The 21646-nt window shown below is 40.2% G+C and overlaps 1 protein-coding gene across 4 annotated transcripts in view; it reads right to left on the bottom strand.

Annotated features, from left to right (window-relative positions):
* Positions 1-18268, bottom strand: part of LOC100643274 (neuronal acetylcholine receptor subunit alpha-7) — a 264223-nt gene extending 245955 nt beyond the window's left edge. For 2 of the 4 annotated variants that reach the window (XM_048414508.1, XM_048414506.1), the window contains exons 1-2: positions 16572-18268; positions 13892-14486 (exon numbers count right to left, since the gene is read on the bottom strand). In XM_048414508.1, the coding sequence (XP_048270465.1) occupies positions 13892-14027 (136 nt within the window). In that variant the 5' untranslated portion in view covers positions 14028-14486; positions 16572-18268. The remainder of the gene's footprint in view (positions 1-13891; positions 14487-16571) is intronic. The other 2 variants (XM_020867826.2, XM_048414507.1) reach the window with 1 other exon arrangement.
* Between the last annotated feature and the right edge of the window lie 3378 nt (positions 18269-21646).

Below are 21646 nucleotides of genomic sequence, written 5' to 3'. Positions count from 1 at the left end.
GCGTACATTATTTATTGGAACAAGTATTCGCATATTAAATTACACAAACTTTCCTCTCGAGTCGCTAAATAGTTGCGACTCAACGAACAGCTTTTACCTAGCATCGAGAAGTTCAACTCGGCGCAATTTTGCATAGTGACGTTGAACCACGTCGTAAAAACGAAGGAAGAAAAGCATAATACGTAGGACTTTCAGTCGTTCGATAAATAGTCTGTTTCTGAGAAAACTGTAATGCATCGTAATAGTTAAAAAGTCAACAACGAGTAATTTTCTATCTCGACTAAATTGGTATTCTGATTCCAATATCATTGATTTTGATCGAACATCAAAGACGATAAGTACGGAAAAGTAATTTTTACAACTTATAAACGAAACTCTATTTTTTGTTTTTAGAGAAGCTAGTTTTCTTGACGAACTTTAGTAACGGCAAACTCGAAGAAAAGGTAGCGTTGTATATACCTACACTGTCATCGTATTCGATGTATCAAAATGATAAACGACCCAATATTTAAAAAATGCGAACGCTATAGAGATTGTAAATAACGTTAAGGTATCTCGACCTGATATCCTGCTGTATATTCTAAAACTTAAACCGGAAAATTCTTCTCCGCAATAATGCTGCTTGCCATAACAATAGCAACATAAACATATTTTAACAATAAACCTGAGTAACTTCGTTCAATCTCGAATCCAACCATCCACGCGGTAAATAGAACATCAAATACGACAATCAGGATAAAATTCTACGATAGCCGGTTGCCTTCTCAATTCACCTCCGCTTTAGCATCACTTTCACCCAAGAAAACTACGCCTCTGCTTCTACCCAAGTTGTTCCGAATTTCCCCAGTCGATCTGCGCCGCCATACACTTCTACGTACTTCCATAACGCTCACGATTCCTAGTCGTTTCCTCGGGCTTTCCTCGAACCTTTCCTCGAGCTTCCTCGCCTCGTCCTTTCTCCGCAACACTGGCTAAGTTCTAGGTCGATTCAAGTGCCCCAGGAACGGCTCGCTTTGCACAGCGAAGAAAAAGCTGCATAAGGACGTCGACGGGTTGCTTACAGATCTGTTCGTATAACTAAATAAGCTTCGTAACAACGAAGGCGACCGGTGTCGAGGCTGGATCCACTTACTCGTTCGTTGCCGGATTGTTGGACAGGTAATTAGAGGAGCAACGTGTCGCCCGTGGGCCTAATTATAAAAGGGATCTTTCTGCTTCTCTCTTTGTCAGCCTATTTCCGACGCTCTGTTGCTTCCCCTTTGCAACTTCGACGACCATGTTCGTGAAGAGAACGAGAGGATAGGGGAAACCAGGGGATCAGTCCCATAGCGGAAACTCCACTGGCTAGCTGCAAACGTTCTTGTCTACCGGTTCTGACCGATTATGATGTATCGATATCCGCGCGGCCAGCGTTCATCTAATCCACCGTTCAACGCTGATACCCGTGCCTTTGCATGAAAATGGGGCTAATACCGGCAACTACGTTCGTACGCGCTGATAGAACATTTCACAAATGACGTGGTTTAGCAGAGAGTTTTATGTATGAGAGGATTGCCGATCGGAATATCGGTGTTAACGTTGAAAGATACATGAGATTTCCTTTTTGGGATCAACGAAGAGAAATAGTATTAATTAATACGACATAATTAAATTGCGGATGTTCATATAAACTCGTCTTTTTATGAATATAATTCAAGTAATAGGACATAAACGGAAGGTTTCACTTTTTAAATAAAGGAATACTCAACCAATTAGTTATAAAAGATTCGTTTTGCTAATCTGTCTCTTAATTTTGAATAAATGACACGGCGAAATTAGATCGAAGAACTCGAAATGGTAGTACGTTAAGATCACCGATTTACTCTAAGTCCGATTAATGCGATATCTAGCGAACTAAATCTACAGTTTTACTCGAGGTGCAATTAAATATTTAACTGGCTTTGTCGTCGTGCCTCTGTCTAAGCTTCTTTAGCATTTGCATGAAATTGCCTGAGAATCGCTTTGATCGCCAGTAGCCCAAAGGAGAAAATACACGACCGACTAGTTCGCATTTAATGGAAACGGATAAGGATTAATGACAATTTCAAGGACTGAAGCTAGTATTTAGTTAGTCGGTGACATTGCAAATCTAGATAGTTAAAATCGTAGATTATACTTCGCCGTAAAGCTATGCCGATTGAAACAGTTCAATTACGAAATTGTCTATTCACCGTCCATCGTTCGAACTAATTTAGTACTGAATTTTACGTATACAGAAAAGCAATGGAAATGAACTGAAATAGAGGGAGGAATAAAAAATATAACGGTGCAAAAAGGCCAGTGGGGTATTTGATGTGAGATGAATTCTACGATTCTACCGAGATAGTAGGTTTACAATCGAGAGTCGATCTTGAGATATCTTTCGAGGTGATAAGAAATTCAAATTCTAATACTCCGTGAATTTTCTTCACCACCGATCCATCTGAACCAGAGAAATGTTTCATTCATCAAACGGCATACGTAAGACCGTGACTTCGACTTTTCCAGGTCAAAGAGTGTCAATTATTTTACGACCTGAATAATAGCTTTTCGAAATTAAACGCCGCTCTTACGTGAACTATATTTTCTCGAAGTTTGTCTTCTTAAATGAAATCGTCTATAGAAAACGATTTCTTCCAACTTACACAACAGTCAAAAATCTTATACTACAAACGTCTAGAACACGTATCTAAACTAGATAAGTTGCAATCAAATTTCGAAACCCACAGCACTCGCGTAGCAGAACGCGGCAAAGGTTTCTTCCGTTGGAAGTTGAGGACAGACGACTTCCTCTTAGGCGATCCAGTATATACTGGATAGCTGCTAAAGTTCGTTCGCTAGAGATCCGCGAAACTTTCTGGCAATGATCCCCAAGCAGTTTGGCTTATTTACAAACCGCTAAACGGGAGAAGTAAATATGTGGGAGAGAAGATCGGAGAGCAGAGACGTTCGCGAGGAAATATCGCCGTGCCACCGGAATAAATATACGAGCTAGCACGCAAGCGCCGCGCGTGATTGGTGCGGTGAACTTCCGCTGGAAAGCGGAAAACTTACGGTTTATGCACATACGGCGCCGCCGACCTTTCGCGGATCTCACCCGAGAAGAAAGACCGTGCGGAAATACGACACGCTGGCTGCTGTTATCGGGGTGCGGTATGGATTTAAACGCGAGCCGGCGTGGGTTGAAAAATGGGTTTAAACGTGAGCCGGCGTGGGTTGAAAAATGGATTTAAACGCGAGCCGGTGTGGGTTTAAAAATGGATTTAAATGTGAATCGGCGTGGGTTGAAAAATGTGGCCAAACTTTAAGGCCAGAGACCACGTTAGAACGAACGACGGAGCTGTTTGAAAAATTTTAATGCGATTGAAAGTTAGGAAATATCGAGACCAGAAGCACCTGCGTACGTTGCTTTCTTCGAACTTTTCTAACTTTTCAAGACGCGCTGCCGATGATAAGACGATCACGAACAACCCCATGCGATAAATCGAAATCGTCAAATTACATTCTTTTCTGTGTTTTCTTCCAAAAGACACGAATTATCAAGAGTTGATATTACGATATTCATATGCCATCGTTCGTAAGTGTCCGAGCACTTTGGGCAATTTGTAACAACGATAATTTGAATTTGACCAAAGCGTACAAGTTATCTGCGAATAATATACGATCTTTTTGCGGAATAGCAACAATAAATTTTGCTATAACTCTATGGATATTGCCTACGTATTAAAAGTGTATACTACGTATTACAAATTGTACCAACCATGCGGATTTTGCACTTCTGGATTCGTTGCTTTTCCACGATCATATTTACATGTATACATTTACACGTAAATTACCTTTGGAGATAAATATCACGCTAACAAGCAATAATATTAAATTACGAGACTGTCAGCCGAGCGATTTCGACACATGCCCGACTTCCCAAATTGCTGAAAATGGACTGACCGAGCTATAAGCTGGTGGACTAGCGATCGTAAATCACCATTAAAAGGCACGTAACGTTAGCTGACGTTACGAATGGCGGCAATTTCAATATGAAACGACTCTATAAAGGAACCTTGAAAAGTACGGCTAAATCTTCGTTCTTTTACGTTTCCCCGCGGTACAAATTTGGGAAAGTTCGGTGTGAGAACGAGATGATGAAGGTGCCGTAGCGTTCTCTAACCGAATCCCACGAGGATTTCTGCCTTCACGTCAGATTATTAATCATTTCGACGCTGCCAGGGGCCAGCACCCAAAGGAACGCGTTTAGAACTTTCGAGAATGAAATTTATACCGTCGTCCAGAATAACGTATAGGGAATGAGTTAATACGAATCGCGATGTTCATCTTGTCGCATCAACGACAAGAGTTTTGCTTTCGTATCGTGCATCTGACAACGTCGTACGTTGGTTCTATTTATATGGGAATGCGAAGATGCTGTGAAAATACGCCCTATATATTTCATAATTACAATGAGAAGCATAATTGAGCTAATAACGATAGATCTTATACGAGCAATAAGGAACATGAAAGAACATCCGGTTGCAAAAAATCTTATGGACACAGCATTGTACAAACTTGTCACAGAAACCATGGCGCGTAATCGATTACTTGTTATAATCACTAAATTTGACGTTTGTACATTCGTGAACAATTGTAGAATATCGAATAAATAATTTGAAAGAAAGGGAATACACACAACGAAAAGAAATATATATGTCGGAGATGTAGAGACATCGGGCCTTTCTTTTGGAAGATTTCCCAATACTTGGGCTCGGGGTGACATAACTGGTCGCCGAACGTAGCCACGGTCACGGGATGAACGAAATGTTTTACAAAGGAGGTTCCAGTGTTAAGGGATACGCTGTATAAACAATCAAGTCTTGATCAGGAGCAATGCTGGTTTATGTGGAACTGCCTAGTTACGGCGCTTGGGAATTTGTTGATATTCCCGATCGATATGTATTTGATATATGTAACTGTATCTGTCTTTTATTTTGCAATCTCCTTGGAGAGTTTACTGTCATCGTCTTGGAGTGTGTCTGAAAGTAACCCAGCGTCTGAGTTAACGTGTCTGCGTGCTACAAAATGTATTCCATTGTACAAAGAGTTTACCCGTTGACCGTGGATTCGTTATTGAGCCCAGGAACATTGTCAATAGCTTTTGTTATACTTATTAATTATTTCACGCCCAAAATTTTTAACGAAATCCGACATATAAAACGCCTAAAACAAAGTACTCAGCCAGCAAAATATTTTGTTCACCGTTGAAAGTAATGCTCGTTTAACTAATGTATCGTAGGAAAAACCAGTCCGATTTTATTTTGTACTTTTGTCATAACCTTTTAATAAAGTTTGATAAAGCGTAGCGAGAAAGCTGAAACATCCTAAGTATTACATAGATGACTCTTATAATCAAATTAATACATAATCGAATTCACTATCGATCCTATAAAATGCTACAGAATGACGAACGGATAATGTCGATAGTTGTTTGTAAAAACTGACATTGTTCTACGATATATTAAATATGTCCATCGCAATCTGATCGTCGACAATAACTCGAACTGGAATTCGTTGCCAAGGACTAAGTCGTCGAAGCTTGGTTACTTCGAAACGATTTTGATCGAACGGTTATCGATTAAAGGCTAATCTACTGAAACTCGAGTGCTTTGGTGAATGTTAAACGACCAGTACTTTCTTAACGTGATCTTGCTGGATGCGTAGCTGTGCTTGTTCAGGCCGTATGTCGAATAGTTCGAATTTGTCAATAAAGGAATAATTTCTACAAGTACACTGCGGTATATTTTATTTTACATATCGAGTTAAAGATGTCGCACTTAATCTTGCTATCTTCTATGATTATAAATGATATGATACATAAACAACAAAGTTTTCACAGGCCAACCATAAATCTTAATTACTCTCTAAAACTTTCATAGTAGCGTACAATGTAATTTTATCAATGACATACACTTGAAACAATTAAAATAGAGAGACATTAAAGTAACATTAAGTAGAAACGTAGGAACGAAGGGAAATTAATCAAAATTTTGCAACACCGTATCACAATACCTGTACTTTGCTGTTCCTTCGTGTTTCTATCTAATTCGACTTCGCCTTTTACGATAAAATATAATACGGTTGTTTTATCGCGATTGTTTTATCGGGCTCAGTCATAAATAAACTTCTGCTGTAGGTAGAAGAAGCTTATTTTCTTGAAAAACAACGCGTAGCTCGTTTCAATAATATATCTTCGTGTATTTTGCTTGTACGCTCGCCATTTGCCAGTTAGCGATTCGAAGCTAATAAATATCGTGCTTAAAATATCATTTTTAACTAACAGACATGAGAAGCTGACAGCTAAAAAAATATATAATACGTACGATAGTAATATAATAACAGAATGCGAAATTGGTTCTCAAGGTTCGTAAAACATCTTTACATGGAAGGAAGTTAAAGTTGCTGTTTCAATTCTTAGATCATAACGAAATGTTTTCTATAAGTAGATACGTGTTATACGTTTAGCAATTGAAAGAATTTGGTGGAACTGAACGCTATTAACACGCGAAATATACAGAGCGTTGAGAAAAGAGTCTGATTCTATACATTCTATACAGACAATGAAGGAAGATCATGTAAAAAAATTTCCTTCGTGGCTTATTTTTGAAATTATAAGTAATTTAATGTTACCTGCACACTACAGTATTCTATATTTGTCTGTCGTAAGATCGTTTCGCGTGATGCGATAATGCAGTGCAACATGTGACAAACCTCACGGAACAAAAAATATTGGAGTTTCAGTGATCAATTTGATCACGACCATAATACCTATGCTGAACATCGCTGTTTGAGGGTATCACTTTTTTCGAACGCTGCAAAACACGTTAAACGGAAAACGCTTTGCAAAAACTTGACAACTACGACTGCTCGTTGACACATTTTTTGCATTAAAATCAGCTAATCTTTATGCACGATTAGGGCCGATAAATTTCCATATAAATGAGGACATCTTATTAAGAGTAACGAAAAATGTACTCTCTATCTTTTGATCATTTCAACGAAGTCTAACGATGATCCCTCCGTTGTTTAAAAAAAGATCTGTATAAAAACAACAACAAGCGCAACGTAACCGCTTCAGACAATAAATACCCTTTCCACCTTTCATGTAATATTACATAATGATAAAATATTTAATTCCACTTTATGCCCCGTTTTATTAACCTTTTACTTTAAAATGAGATTTTACATGAAAATGTGCTGCGGTAAACTTTCACGCGTGACAGCTTTTACCAGTTAACTTGAATCTTTAACATGTGTTAGTAAGCGTGAAAGAAACAAAGCAATAGTCATTTATCATACAACTTAACAATATCGTTAGATCTGAGTACCAGTTCTTTACTCTTTTATATGAGTATATTTAAGTAATTGCAGTGTAACGCTGTGTAATTCACGTGTTAAAGTCAAATCAGCCAAAAGGCCATGAAAGAATGCAAGCATGAGCTAATACAATGAAGGAGACGACAGGTTAAGCCGACAAGGCACGCAGAACTGAAAAACATTTTTCCTCTTGGTGAAATCTCGCTCGTAAGCCTCTCGAGCGCTCTTTTCAGTTAATGCCCGTGCACGCTCGGTCGAAAGAGGGGCGGGGGGAGCAGGAGGGGGGCGCGTGTTTCTACGAATCAATATCGAACGTTATGGATGTGTTTCCAGCCTCTTGGTAATGCGATGTAAAAATCTTGACGTCTAACAGCTGCATAATCGAACGTGCGCACCAACCGATGAAGCTCGAGCTCTACCAACCCTGAAACCCTAAAAGCTGAGCTTGCTCCATCTTTGCATGTAAAACTGCGTTTTTAAAACTCTCTCTCTCTCTCCCTCTCTCTCTCTCCCTCTCTCTCTCTCTCTCTCTCCCTCTCTCGTCGATGGATGTATCTTTAATTTGGTTGTTTAAGAATGGACGAGGATGTTCGAAATTTTGGGTGATCCTCAGTTTGCAGGATGGCACATCCGCCATTTTTGGGGAATTTGGAAATTGTCAGGTCGTAAGTTGTACGATTTACACGCTCAGAGGCTAAGTAGCATCGTAAGTATTCGACGGGTCCGCTCTAAGCTGAACCACGTGTCCTAAGCCTTAACAACTGATGAGAACGCGACAATAGACCAAGGACGAGGGCGCCAACTGGACGTTACGCTACGCACCCTCGACCCTGTACGCACAAGGCGCGCCACATGAGAGACGCCCACGACAGGTCGACAGTTACAGGATTGGACAGAAACAGATTCCCACTTCATAGGAAACGTTGACTAAAACACACCCCCTAGACTGACAGTTAGGATACAAGCACCAGGCGTTTCAAGAGACAAGAGACTCATCACGCACTCGCCTGAGTTCAACTCCGTTACGTACAGTTTATAATTTTCCGTTTAAACTAAACAGTTTTAATAAACTTATTGAACACAAGCTTAATAGATATCTTTGATCTACCTCCACCTTGAACATTAACATCGTTCAAGGTTTGCGACCACAAGCGAACAGTTGCAACCTAACTGATCACCACCTAGTTGATAGAAGATCAGATTTTGTTCAAGCCTACGAGAAAACTCAAATTACATTTAGAAAAATTATTGTATCGAAAGGCAGTCGTCTTCCATCATGATATTGTGGATTTTCGTGTTGTAAAAGATACGAAAATCTTACTACAGGACATCGACTGAGAAATTTTACAGCATCAGGCATATTCCCCAGATTGCCTCGTTAGACTATTATTAGTTCAGGTCACTACAACGTCCATTGTTAGGAAAAATCTGCCGAAACGGAGAGAACAGGAACTTCATTCTTGTAAAAGAATTTTCAAACGAAGCTGTTGGAAAGAAGTCGTAAAAGGAGATGGAGGCTACGTTTCATCATAACCGAAGGTACAAAACTACATGCTTGAAAACGGTACGAACTTGGCGAACATCTTGTACATTATATCCTTGTCCTTAATAGTATCATTCAAAAGTTCCTCATGCTTGCGAAGCAATGGTCATCTTTAATGCGATTATTTTCTTCGATAATGTCTTCGGTTCTGTCGTAGAGTTGACAGATGTCCAGAGGTTTGATTCGACAATCGATCGTTCAATGATGAAGAATAATTTCTACACTAACCGTCTCTACCCGATGAATTAGTTTCACATTGAGAAGAGACACTTGTATTATTGAATCGTAGTGCGTAATTAAATATGCAATTGGATCGCTAAGATATGAATGAATAAGCTAAGAAGAAATGAATCTTCTTTCACTTGTTTGTTTCGTATCCTCATTTGTTTTCTTTTTCTTTTTAGTTATTTGTCAGAGAAAACATATACTATAACCGTATACAGATAGCAATGAATCTTATTGCCAGCGTAAATAATCGAGAAACCACCATTGGTCAATGTAACCCTTAAAATGGAAAAATACGTAGTGTCCCGGCCAGTTTTACAAGGAGCTTTCCGCCTTTCAGATGAAAATAACTCACAATCGCGAGCATCGCTGCGGGTGGATACCTCTGAAATCTGGCCCCTTCAAGGGGATATTTCAGTCAGAACATGCCGATAAATCGGATGACTTATTATCGGCTGTAATCTCCTGGCCGAACGAAGAAATGTGCGAGCTTCGACCTTCGAAAATACATTCTTTACCAGCGAGCCAACCCATTGTTGCATTTAACCTTTCTTTACACGCTCTTTTGTCGTTTATCTAGCGTAATGTGTAGCGCACAAAAACCATCGGAAGGGTAGCTTCTGTATTACACGCGATTCCGTCCATTTCTTCGATCGTCGATCACCACGTTCGAACGGTGTCGACAGAACGCAGATGGGATGAAAATATTAGGCGACTTTTCAGATCGCATTACGTCAAGTGTGCGACGAAACGCGCGAAAGGAAAATCTGTGCGTGTTACTACTGCCGAGTAAAATATTTCTAAACAAAAACCTCGTGAATTTAGGAGTGCAGATAGAGTGGTCGCTAAAGCGCATAGAGAAAAATCTAGCATGCGCTACCGTTTGAATAGGATGCTTATAAACAGAGTTTCGTGAATTTAGAAATAAACGATGTCCAGTAAAAGGGATGAATTCTGTACTCATTTACATCGGAGTGTAGTTTCCGTTGCTTTATTCATCATACGAGAGGAAAAGATACAAAGATTAATTATACTGCATGCTCTCTTATATCACACTTTTGCATAACTGGTTACCAGATCTCTCTTTAATTCTGACTCTTCACCAGTTAGTTTTATACGAGCGTTTCGCTAAATTGCAAGATATTTCAAGACTTCTTTTATTGCCACTCATATACTTAACGCGGGGCGATGCAGCTAATGCACGTCCGAGACATTGTAGTTTCTTGCTTCAGGAAGTATTAAAAACTGGAATAAACATTTTTTCGATATAAACGTTGGATGAGAATGGAATACGGAAAAGCGATTTCCTGTTTCCTGTGACGGTGCATTTTTAGCCATTCTCTACGATCTATCACAACACGATATTCTTATTATAAGATTTCAACTTGTAAAGATTCTTGTAACATCTCATGTTCGGCGTTGAACACGCGTTCCCTAGAATTAATAACCTAAAGAACATATCCGTATTCTTATACAGAAGAAATATTTTCCAGCCGATTAACCTGTTCCTTGTTCCTTGCGTCTGTGCTCGATATTCCGTATCTACTGCCGTCTGTAACCTTGGTTTCCGTCACGAATACAGCCAGACCACGTTTCATGACGCGTGTTTTATCGACAGTCGTTTGTTCTACCAATACCGTGATCAGTCAATTTGCAGAAACTGTTTAAAAGTTAATCAGAGTGGCGTAATTGTCAAGAAAGAACACGTAATTACGATTTCAAATACCGAGAGTTACTCGTCAGGATACGACATTTCTGATCTCGCATTGATAATATATTATCTCGCATGGTTGAAATTTAAATTTTCATATCATATATAAATTTGCGTATTATCAGTTACGTTATCACATTTTTTCTTCGTCTATGAAAATCTAACTATGTGCAAATAATTTTCTTAACGCTCGAACTTCATGAAAGAGTAATTTTTAAAACAATTTGTGATTTCAGAACCTGTAAGAAATGAATCAGTCTTTAATCATAGACGAGATAGAAATTATCGTATTTATCATGAGTACTAAGTTTTCTTCGATTGTTTCAGACTTAATTCTCACTGGAACGAATAATCGAAACGAAAACGATCTATCTTCCTACTAAATGTAAATTATGTTCCAAGCACTGACCGTGATGTGTCCAAAATTCCAACCACGTTTCTAAGAATAAACTCCGAGTGAAGAATCGAGCCAGTTGTGGAACGAATACAACTTCGACAGAAATAAAGAAAGCATCTGGACTACTTCAAAGTTGCTAGTGAAAAGATTACGTGCAACGATTTATACCAGCAAATACAGACGAAATAAAGAGCCTGCGTTTATCAATCACAGTGGAAAAAGGGGTAAACGCGGTTTCCTGGTGACAGTGAAATCAGACATCGATTCAAATGGCAGGACGTAACAATGTGAAGCGAGACTGATTTCGTTATACCGACTACACTGACACCGGGTCTGCTAACCTTGATTATGATTGACAAGGCGATATATTACACGCGTTTGAACGCCACTTTCCATGTAACGAGCTGTACGCAAGTTCTCTAACGGCCAGAGACGCGAAGCATTATATTTCGGATGTAATTTCGGACATGTTCGTTTCACCGACCATGCGGAAAAATGGTAGCGAAGGTGAAAATTTAAGTGTTGCCACGTCCGTGTTCGCTTAAGTGCCCGTCAATCGATGATTAATTTAGTACGGTCGCGGTCGAAATATAGAGTATTTAAAAAATGGAGCGTGAAATTCTTTTCATTAACGTTTGATTGACGAGAAACGAACTCGAAAGGTTCGTAGTTTGGTCGCATGCGTACGTTTAAAATTGAACATGTTTAACGTTAAAATTTTCGCGAATAAAATTCAATTTTTGCATTAAGCTTAACACTCTATGATTGAACATTGCATTCAACATTGACACGCGATAACTAAAAACTCGACTGTATACTTTCACCTAAAATAGCTTAAAAACAACGTAAAACAGAATATCGAAGGAAAATTGGGAAAATGCAGAATTCTATTTAGAAAATACATACGTAGACCAATGGATATCTACATTTACGTGTACTGCAATAGATTTATATATTATGTATATGTGTCGATTCCTGTATAAATATACGTATAACGTAAGAAGGACAGAAGCTAAGATGGAGATATGGTTCGAGATGGAGGAAATAGCTTTGAAAGCGAGTCTCGATAAGCTCGGCGTACCACCTCTAATTGAGGTTCACTTTGGATTTCCACTTTACAAGGTGGGAACCGAGCCACTACGGCAGAACTGAAAACGGGGTCGTACGATTTCTGTCTCTATCGGTATCAAAAGTTTTCTGGCACAGAGGAGGGGAGGATTAGTTTAGAATAAAAACTACAAGAAGTTTAATTTGCGACGAAACGAACCGACGATCGGGAAAAGCTACGATTTTACGATTGCATCCTTGTCTCGACTTTCGATCGCACGTACGATCGTAATTTATTCTTGAAAAATGAATTCTTCGTTGAATTAAATTGTATCTAGTTTAGAGTTTCGTAATTGTTCCTTATGAATCAGTAAACAGTACAGTCTTATCTTCTACCGTTTAACAAAATATTCTTTGCCAAAAATTTGTTGCGGGTAGTTCGCGAACACATCGATATATCGTTTAGCTACGTGTACACGAAATTTGTAACGACTGTGTGTAAATTATTTTACGATGGGTGGTTAACGATTAATGATAATGTATTAGTAAATACATACGATAATAATGATGATTAACAATAATAGCTAATAACGCTTATAATTAATCGAGCGTTATAACTAACTATGATTAATATAGAGAGCTTTTTGTAAATTAATATCGTCAACACAGAAAATACTACAAAATTTAGATTGTTTATTACTTTGTTTTACTTTCTCTGAAACTTGTATTAGCGATACTTTTAATAAAAATAAGTAATAACCGTAATTGTTTGTATTATACGGTTAAATTATCGGTGTCGTTCTAAAATTATTGAATTTGGCTGTTTTTCCTCGATATACGTACCATGTACATGCATTCTTGATAACAAACAACGATTCTAAAACTCGTCAGAAACAGAATGAGATACCAGAATTTAATTCCAACAGCCGTAAGCGTACAACCTGCGGGTCTACTACAAACATTTGAGAATATTCGAATATGCAAAGTATTTGCATATAGAAACACCGATACACGATGCAAATTATTACGAGGTGGTCGCATAACAAAATATGCGTGTTCCTGCGATCGATCGCTTTGATTAAATCGGATTGTAACGTATACTTCCCAGCCGTTAACTAGACGTCGCGTTGGAAGAAACAGTTAAACGCCTTTCGTAAGGCAATTTCTGCAAATTAATTTCGTAAACTGACAAAAGCAAACACAAAAGTAGTAGAAACTACGAAAATCGAATGTACCGTTCATCGAATATCGACCAGACTATATTGACTATATTGTATATTATACAAATTAATTAACAGGAAGAGTAGAAGAAAGCAACTTAAAGAGCGATATGTCGTCGATAGCGATACTACATTTCAAGAATCACCAGCGGTCAGTTTTCATATCATCCTCGTGTTATTTTAAAATTGTCACGTAGTGGAAAAGAAAATTTCAGCAAGCTATCGAACGTTATTAACGCTTTTCCTCGCGTGTATTCTCCCTTGGACGAAGAAAATCCTCAACTGTAGGAAATTACGACGTCGAACGATCGAATGGCGAATCGAACGATAACGGAAGATCGGAGGAAATCAGCGGATACGGAACTTACCTTGAGGTAGGACGGTGAGCAAGAGGACTATTTGGAGACCGGCGCTGACCGTACAAAGCTTTATTCGCATCTGTGGCAGACCTCTCGTCTGGTTCGCCATGGCGAATGAATTTTGCAGACTCGGCCAGCTCGACATTTCCTATTCGCAAGAGTCGGCCACCCGGAATCCGGCGAATGCTCCCTTCCTTTCGTTCTCCAGCCGCTGTTCCGTCGTCCGTCCGTTCTCCACTGGTGCGCGCACTACACTATATATTTTTCGTGTCACTTTTACGAACTGCGATCACCGTCTCGAACGTCGCCCGGGAACTCTTCGTCGCGAACTGTCTTCCTGATTCTGATCATCCTGTCGACAGGCAAACGATCGAACCGCGAGTTGTACGCTAATCGTCACAACGATGCACCCGAAACGATGCCGCCTGACTTTGCCGTCATAACCAATCGTTGTCCTCGACACTTTTCCTTTGTACAATCACCCGCCACACGCGTACTCGCTCAAACTTTTTGGTGGTCGCTACTGCCGCTGCTGCCTATCGACACCACGGTTTTAGATCCGCATCGAACCTCTCCATGCGCCGAGCATGCTCGCTTTAAGCACCTGAAAATAATTGTGCCATCGTATCAATGTGACCAACTAAACAACTTCCGCGACCCTATTTTCTCCTATCTCTCGTCTTTAAGCGACATTCAGCAAGTTGTTCTACTTCGAAAATAATAAATTCCCATTCTTTTTGGCTTGGTACAACGGAAATCCCGTGAAGGATTGGAGACGCGAAACCTTTTGTTTTATTTGTTTACAGGAAGAACAAACGTTTTATGCTGAGAGAATACAGAACATCGCGTACCGTGAAGCTCGAACGATGGATCATTTTTAATTAGTACGATCGAGTCATAGGTGCCCTAGGATGGTCTGAGATAAATCGATCAATCGCATTTATCACGTAAGATAAACAACACAGATTAAACTCGGACATTTTACAACGAGATAGCCTAATTTAGATCGAACTGAACCCGTTACGGTCACCTATGACCGATTGATATCAAACGAGGAACATTTCATTCGATTAATATCGATCTTTGTGACTCGATGTTTAAAACAAATGCGTTACTACTATAATTTATCGTGTGTGAATGTTGTTCCTCGCCTCATGTTACGGTTTAGACGATATTTAATTTGCCTCTTATAGGGAAAGCTACGGTGTTTAATCGCGTTATTGTACGTGGTAAGTTAATTTCGTATCGCGTTAACAAAGCGATGGCTGCAATTTAAATGTAACGGAAATGAGAACAAAAGCATTACGGTGAAAACTCTACGAGGGAAATTTCGTGAGAAATGTCGGTTATTCGAATTTATCGTAATATAATTAAATTAGTCGTTGAATCTACACTTGCGTGCATTACTAATTAATTTCGATATTACGACCTAGTCAAAAATACAAATTTGATATAACATCAAATAAACAAATAGGAGAACCCATAAATCAACGTTGAGTCAAAGAAATTTCATTATACTCTGATCGTGACGTTAAACGGTATTAAGCGAATAATTCGACACTTACAGAACCGATGTTTTATTCGATGTTAAATCGATTATCGAAGAAACACAATTCGTACAACGATAAATAACATGCAAAATTATAGCAAGTTACAGTAAGTCAAGGATCTTGAAATGTCTCGAGTTCGGACAGAGGCGTTTCAAGATACTCAAGACAACGTAACCTATTGATAACAATTGGAAATGGATCAAGAATACGATTAATTTGTTCCGCATTTATTCATCGCGCCAAACTAATTATTTGTATCGTTGGAATCGTTTTCAGTCACGGAAAGTTCGATCTTTTCAATACCTGTTGATTAAGCAACTTTTACTCAAAACCGTATCACAAGCCTTGGACATTTTTAGCCAAAAATTGAAAATGAAATTTCCCACGGAAATTCCTAGCCTCCGCCATCGGTATAATAAATGTTGGAACTCTAGTATTCCGATCTTTGTTTCCGTGCAATTGCGAGAAAGATCTATGCGTTTCCGCGTTCAAGAAATATTACGAACGACGGTTTTATACGCATCTGCGTTCTATGTAACACAGCACACGAAAATCGGAGCTTTTAAAAGCCGAAGCTAACAGGAAATGGAGTTCATCCGCGTATTGATATTAAGCTTACGACTATCCAGAAAATGAAAGATCATTTTGAACGATGGCTAGCCCCTTGGTTTACTGTTTACAGTTCCTCGAATAAAGAGATTGTAGCTGTTTCGTCAGGGACTACCGTCACGAGGCCTTTACTTTTTGCATACAAAATGAAGTGACAGATGACAAAAATGTACACGTCAACCTGCTCCGAATAGAAGGCTTCGAAAAATCTTTCGTACAATTGCAAAGATATTCGATGGAATCTTTCGAGAATTCTACGTAACGCTGCGTTGCTCGCGCTACTTAAACGGTGCTCGGCTTTAATCAGCATCCCTTGAAACGATGCTTGAATATACACGTTTGTGACGCAATTTTTGAACGTCAAAGGGAAGCGTTCTCGAAACCTTATTCGTTTACGAATCGGAGAAATCAGGAAACAAGGAAAATACATTGCCTGGTCACGACAAGGTGGTCTGGCGAGAGACAAAAAAATAGGAATTCTTATCTGGAAAGTTGCAATAGCGATTTGTAAGTTGTTAGTTCGAACGTACCTACGATTGCGTTCGGCGTCTGTCGTCTCGGTATCGTTTATCAATTTACCATTTACACGGCAACGTTCTAGCTTCGCGTATCAAGTACAGGTCGAGCTGACGCGTCGTTTGCGAAAAGAGGACCGTTGTATCCGGATACGCGTACGTAAAGAAAATTCCATATGTCTTTCGGACGCGTTCGTTTCACAGGTGCTTGTATCGATCACAGACGCGTGTATTCGACCTAATACGTTTTCTTTCTCTTTCGTTATCAAACTACGAATACGGTATTCACTGGCACGAATACACTCATCCCTTATGGAAGTACGATCGGAGGAACGAAATACTACGAACACACTTTCCGTTTCTTCTTGACACTGCTATTTTCTGATCCGCGACCTTATCGAAATTTCTCATTAGGAATTCGCGCGACCACCTTCATACAAGAATCGAGGAAGAATCGTGAAAGAAGCGAAAGGTTGTACAGTTCGAATCGAAGGTATCGGTGAACGATGATATGCGCTGAAGGTGTTGATGAGTTTTCAAGGGATAGCAGTTGCGGAGACCGGAGTACGAAGAGTTGGACGCGGCGAGTTGCCTCGGCGAGTAACGCTTCTGGCACGATTATTATAGACAATCGTATCCAAAGAAGGCAGCTATGTTATCGCGATTGTTGGACGCGGCACGAGCCTGCGTTCGTAGCCTGGTCGGCCTCGTGCATCGTCTTCTTCGTCCCACTACTGTCCACTGCACCCTCCATCCTTTCGTGTATTAGCACCACCTTCCACCTCCTTCGCTTCCTCCTACTTCAGCGGAGCGCAACACGGTGCTGCTAGCCGTATCCAGGCAACTTGGCCAAGCGTGCTGCTCCCACTTCTGCAGGCTTGCTTCTCTTACATCAAATCCTCTCGGCACGCTTCCTCTTCCCTTTCTCGTTCGTTACACGTCCGCTAACTCGCTCGTCCTTGTGCAAAACCATGCTGCTTTATCGCTGCCCAATCCCTCTCGAGATTCGCGTACGAAATCTTCGACTCGAGATTCGGTTAGGACGATACCGCTGGTTCGCGTTCACGACGCCTCGTCATCGTTACCGTTGATAGTTCTCCGAAGACGATGACGCTAGTGCTCGCGTAGCTTACCCCGTTGTCGCTCGACGCTGCACGACTACGACGCGTTCGTCGAGATTCGCGATCACTTGCTCCTCAAATGCGTCCTCGAAAGATACGACGAGGTAGGTGGATCGGTCATCGTACGCACCGGCCGCTACGGTGGCGAAGCGAAGCCGATGTGACTGGGTGATCGGACGACGGGTTCGAGCGAACAGGGCTACGATCGTTGACGCACTATCACACGCGGACGATACGAGGTCTACAAGCAGACGTAGGCGACTCGCGGTACACTGAGACAGCGGTGGAGAAAAAGGTGAAGCGGACGGCAGAAGCGAGGCGTGTGCGCGGATAGAACCAAGGGGGCAACAGCTAGATAGCTAGGGTGAGGGAGAGAGAAGAGAGGGTGAGAAGTGTAAGAGTGGGCGAGCGAAAAAGCGAGCGAGAGGGTAATAGACAAAGACGGAGAAGAGGGGCAGAAAACCGCCTCGTTCTGTGATCGGGTATCCAAACGGAACTGAAAGTACGCTGAAATAGAAGGCGGTCGGGGTCGTGTACGAGCTGCCGGTCGAGCTCTCGCGACTCGCAGCTACCGCCGCGATATAGACGCGAGGAAGGCTTTCCGCGATGAGTACAACCTTCCCTCCACCACCCTATGCATTCACCATCCCTTCCTTCGTGCTACCCCTACCGCTCACCTTCAGTCCCACCACGATTTCGCGGGAAGCTGCGGACTGGACCATCACGCAACTAGCGTCCTCCCCACTACCGGTTCGGCTACCGGCCGGGTGCTCTGGTGAGACAGAGAAGTAGGATCGGGAGAGTGGGTGGTCTGGGGTGGAGGGCTCGAGGACACCATCCCCGAAGCCCACCCCACAGATCAATATTCTGCCCACCACCGTGTACCGGAGAACCTTGTTTCCATCTTCCTCCTTCGCCCGGATGCTGGGTCCTTGCCTCTCCCTCTCGACCACCTCGCGAACTCCCATAGCTCACCGACGTGTTACCGAGTGACTTTCAGCGTGTGCGTGCCATCCCCTTCTGCACGCCAGGTGTATGGATCGTGCGTGGGCTCGAATACCACCTTTACGTATGTACGTGAGCAGCATGTGTGTGCACGCTAAGTATACATGTATCTAAGTATCGTTGATTCCTCGGTGACGGAACTCGCAAATGACGCTCGAGCATGGTCCGAGCCTACTAAGAGGAATACGTCGCGCGAGTCCAGATCTCCCGGGGCTAGCGTCGGATCGCTGTACTCTGTACGCCGGCTAACGCGAGCGACAAAAGTGGAACGTACTAGGGTGACACGGTTGATGAACCGACCGATCGATTTCGCACCTGTGCGCATTATGCCGATGACACAGTGCCAACAATTACTGGATCATTGGCCGCACAGTGCTCCTTCGGAATACCATTCTTCGTGAAAGCCGAGTCGACGATTAGCCTGGCTAAAATATTTCTCGTCGTAATCGTTTAGGACCACCTTTTCAGCAAACGTCGCGGTAACTTGTATATACATATGCTAGAGTACTTGTTGCATACCGGTAGTTGCAGCATGAACGATATTTAATTTAACGAATGCGGTCGAATATAATAACGCGACAAAATTAACGCAACTTAAATTCTTGATTGACCACGTGTGAACATTTTAAATTAACTAAATTTTTATTTATGGGGTGTATTGTTGTATCGGCATTATAGAAATCTACTCGTATCGACAGATGGCGTTATGCAAGATTTTGTCGCATATCGTGAGTGAAAACACTTCCATCGGAGCGCTTAACTCACGTAGTACGATCACGGACGAGACGCGATGGCACGTTAAATCATTGACTATAACCCGCGTTATATCGAACATGTTTTACGTTTTTTACGTTCTGAAACACCGACTTTGAAAAAGAACAGAACGTTTTCTGCGCCATCTGCGACTCGATACGGCGAATATAGGATTTTTACGTATTTCTAACACAGACAAGATACGGGCTAGGGACATATTTTCAGTAAGAATCGTTAAGAATGTGTATATCAAGAGCGGATAAGGTAGAAAATTATATTATCCGTACCGGCTACACGATCGCACAGCTTTTATCTATACTCGACAGTTTAGCTTTCTCCTTCCTCACATTTTATTTAATATTATTTGTAGTAGGTAATCTTTCTTTCGAAAACGTCTTATCGATGCAAAGCAAATTAGAGCGTTCCAAATGTTCCAATTATTCAAAGCTCCTAATTCGCTTCGCGTCGATAAGACGTTTGTTTCAACGCGTTTAATCACCTCCCTCGCGAAAAATTTATTTTCCTATTATTAAAAATTAATTTACGTCGATCGAAGAACAAATTAATTTTTAAATTTCACAATGACCTATTTGTTAATTAAATTCAAACGAACAATGAAACAAAATCAACGGTGCTTCCGATAACTTCGTTTGGACAAAGATCTGTACTTAGATCTTTAACTCTAAAACTCGAATACGTTTACGCACAAAACTCCATAAGAAAATATGTCGATGATCGTGGTGAAACATCGTTCGAAACGATTGTAGAGTAAAATTTATATTCAGCCTACGTTCATATCTATAGTTTTTAAGAAAAGAAATGATTGCGATGAACGAAACACTATGGTATTAAAACGTAGGCGATGAAAATCTGCATAATTTAAATTCGCAATACGTATTATGGAATAAACTGATTTACACGTGGCAAATATAAATCTAGTGAATAATTGTGCTCCGTATTTATTTATACGGCTGTAGACATCGATGTTTTAAGTATTGTGTCACGCGTGAATTTACCCACATGTTATGATAATTGTTATAACGAATGTCGATGACGCAATGGGATGCCAATGAAGCGCTCTTTTCACGAGTGATCAAGGTTCTAGTCATCGGTGAATACCGCAAACTTACATCACAAATTTAACTATCCTATTAAAAGCTAAATTGTCGTTATTTTACGCCTTTCTTACGATTTTTTAACCAAGCATTTATCTGTCTATGTTTATACATATGATCTCTTTGTTTTTATTTTTACGCACAGAATATATCGACATTTTTTAACAAGAAAAATCTGGGATATCATAAATTTATTATAAGAATTAATCTTAGATTGCGAATATTTGTGTAAATTTATATTTTTATAGATACAATTGAAAAAGAGGAACATTGTTAGATGCTAGTATTATGATCTTCCTGTGCATTTTTACGTTTCTAAATTTCTCGTAAACGCATCAAAATACAATCTAATTATTACTATTTCTAATCACGCAATTTGCATTAGCCGCTCTCCTTGTCCTAATATATTTCTGTTCTATTTGCCGCATACGTCATCAGATATAAAGTTTTTTTAGGAACTTGATAGAATATGTTAATATTACGATTTTTATGGAAATACATGTAAAAATGTAGCGTATAATTTTCTTGTGGGCTACAGAACATTATCTAGATGCAAATAACTTTTACGTTCATTCTATACGAAAGTATCATTTTTCATAATGTCCGCAGAATATTCGCGCAGTAAACGAGACAAACAATCTATGAATGCAGCAAATATTACACGAAAATTAAACAAATTATCCTTTAGCATGCGCTGTTATCCCACGAAAAATGAAGGTAATTAGCAGTCGGAGATAACGTACATACATGGACATATAAGTAGAAGTAAAAACGTAACAGATATATAAATAAAGCAGAAGGTAAGATAAGTAAACCGGTGTCGTATTAACTGAACAGCTAAATAATTAAACCGGCGAGGAAATTTTATGTGATCACACATTGATTACGTAATTACATATGTATGTGAAAATTCTATCGATAGCAGAATTTCATCGTATAGAAATAAATATATTTATAATTAATCTGTAATTATACATTCCAAATTCTGTCTTGCAATTTAGTTAGCATCGATTTCTTTGTTAATTTTATTGTATATTCCACTGGCGTCGCGCACGTTATTCGCAATTAAAATTTCATACGTAAATATCACCCGTGG

This window comes from Bombus terrestris, chromosome 2, assembly GCF_910591885.1.
Source record: "Bombus terrestris chromosome 2, iyBomTerr1.2, whole genome shotgun sequence".
In the NCBI taxonomy this organism is placed as follows: domain Eukaryota; kingdom Metazoa; phylum Arthropoda; class Insecta; order Hymenoptera; family Apidae; genus Bombus; species Bombus terrestris.
This window is presented reverse-complemented; position numbering and strand designations above follow the sequence as displayed.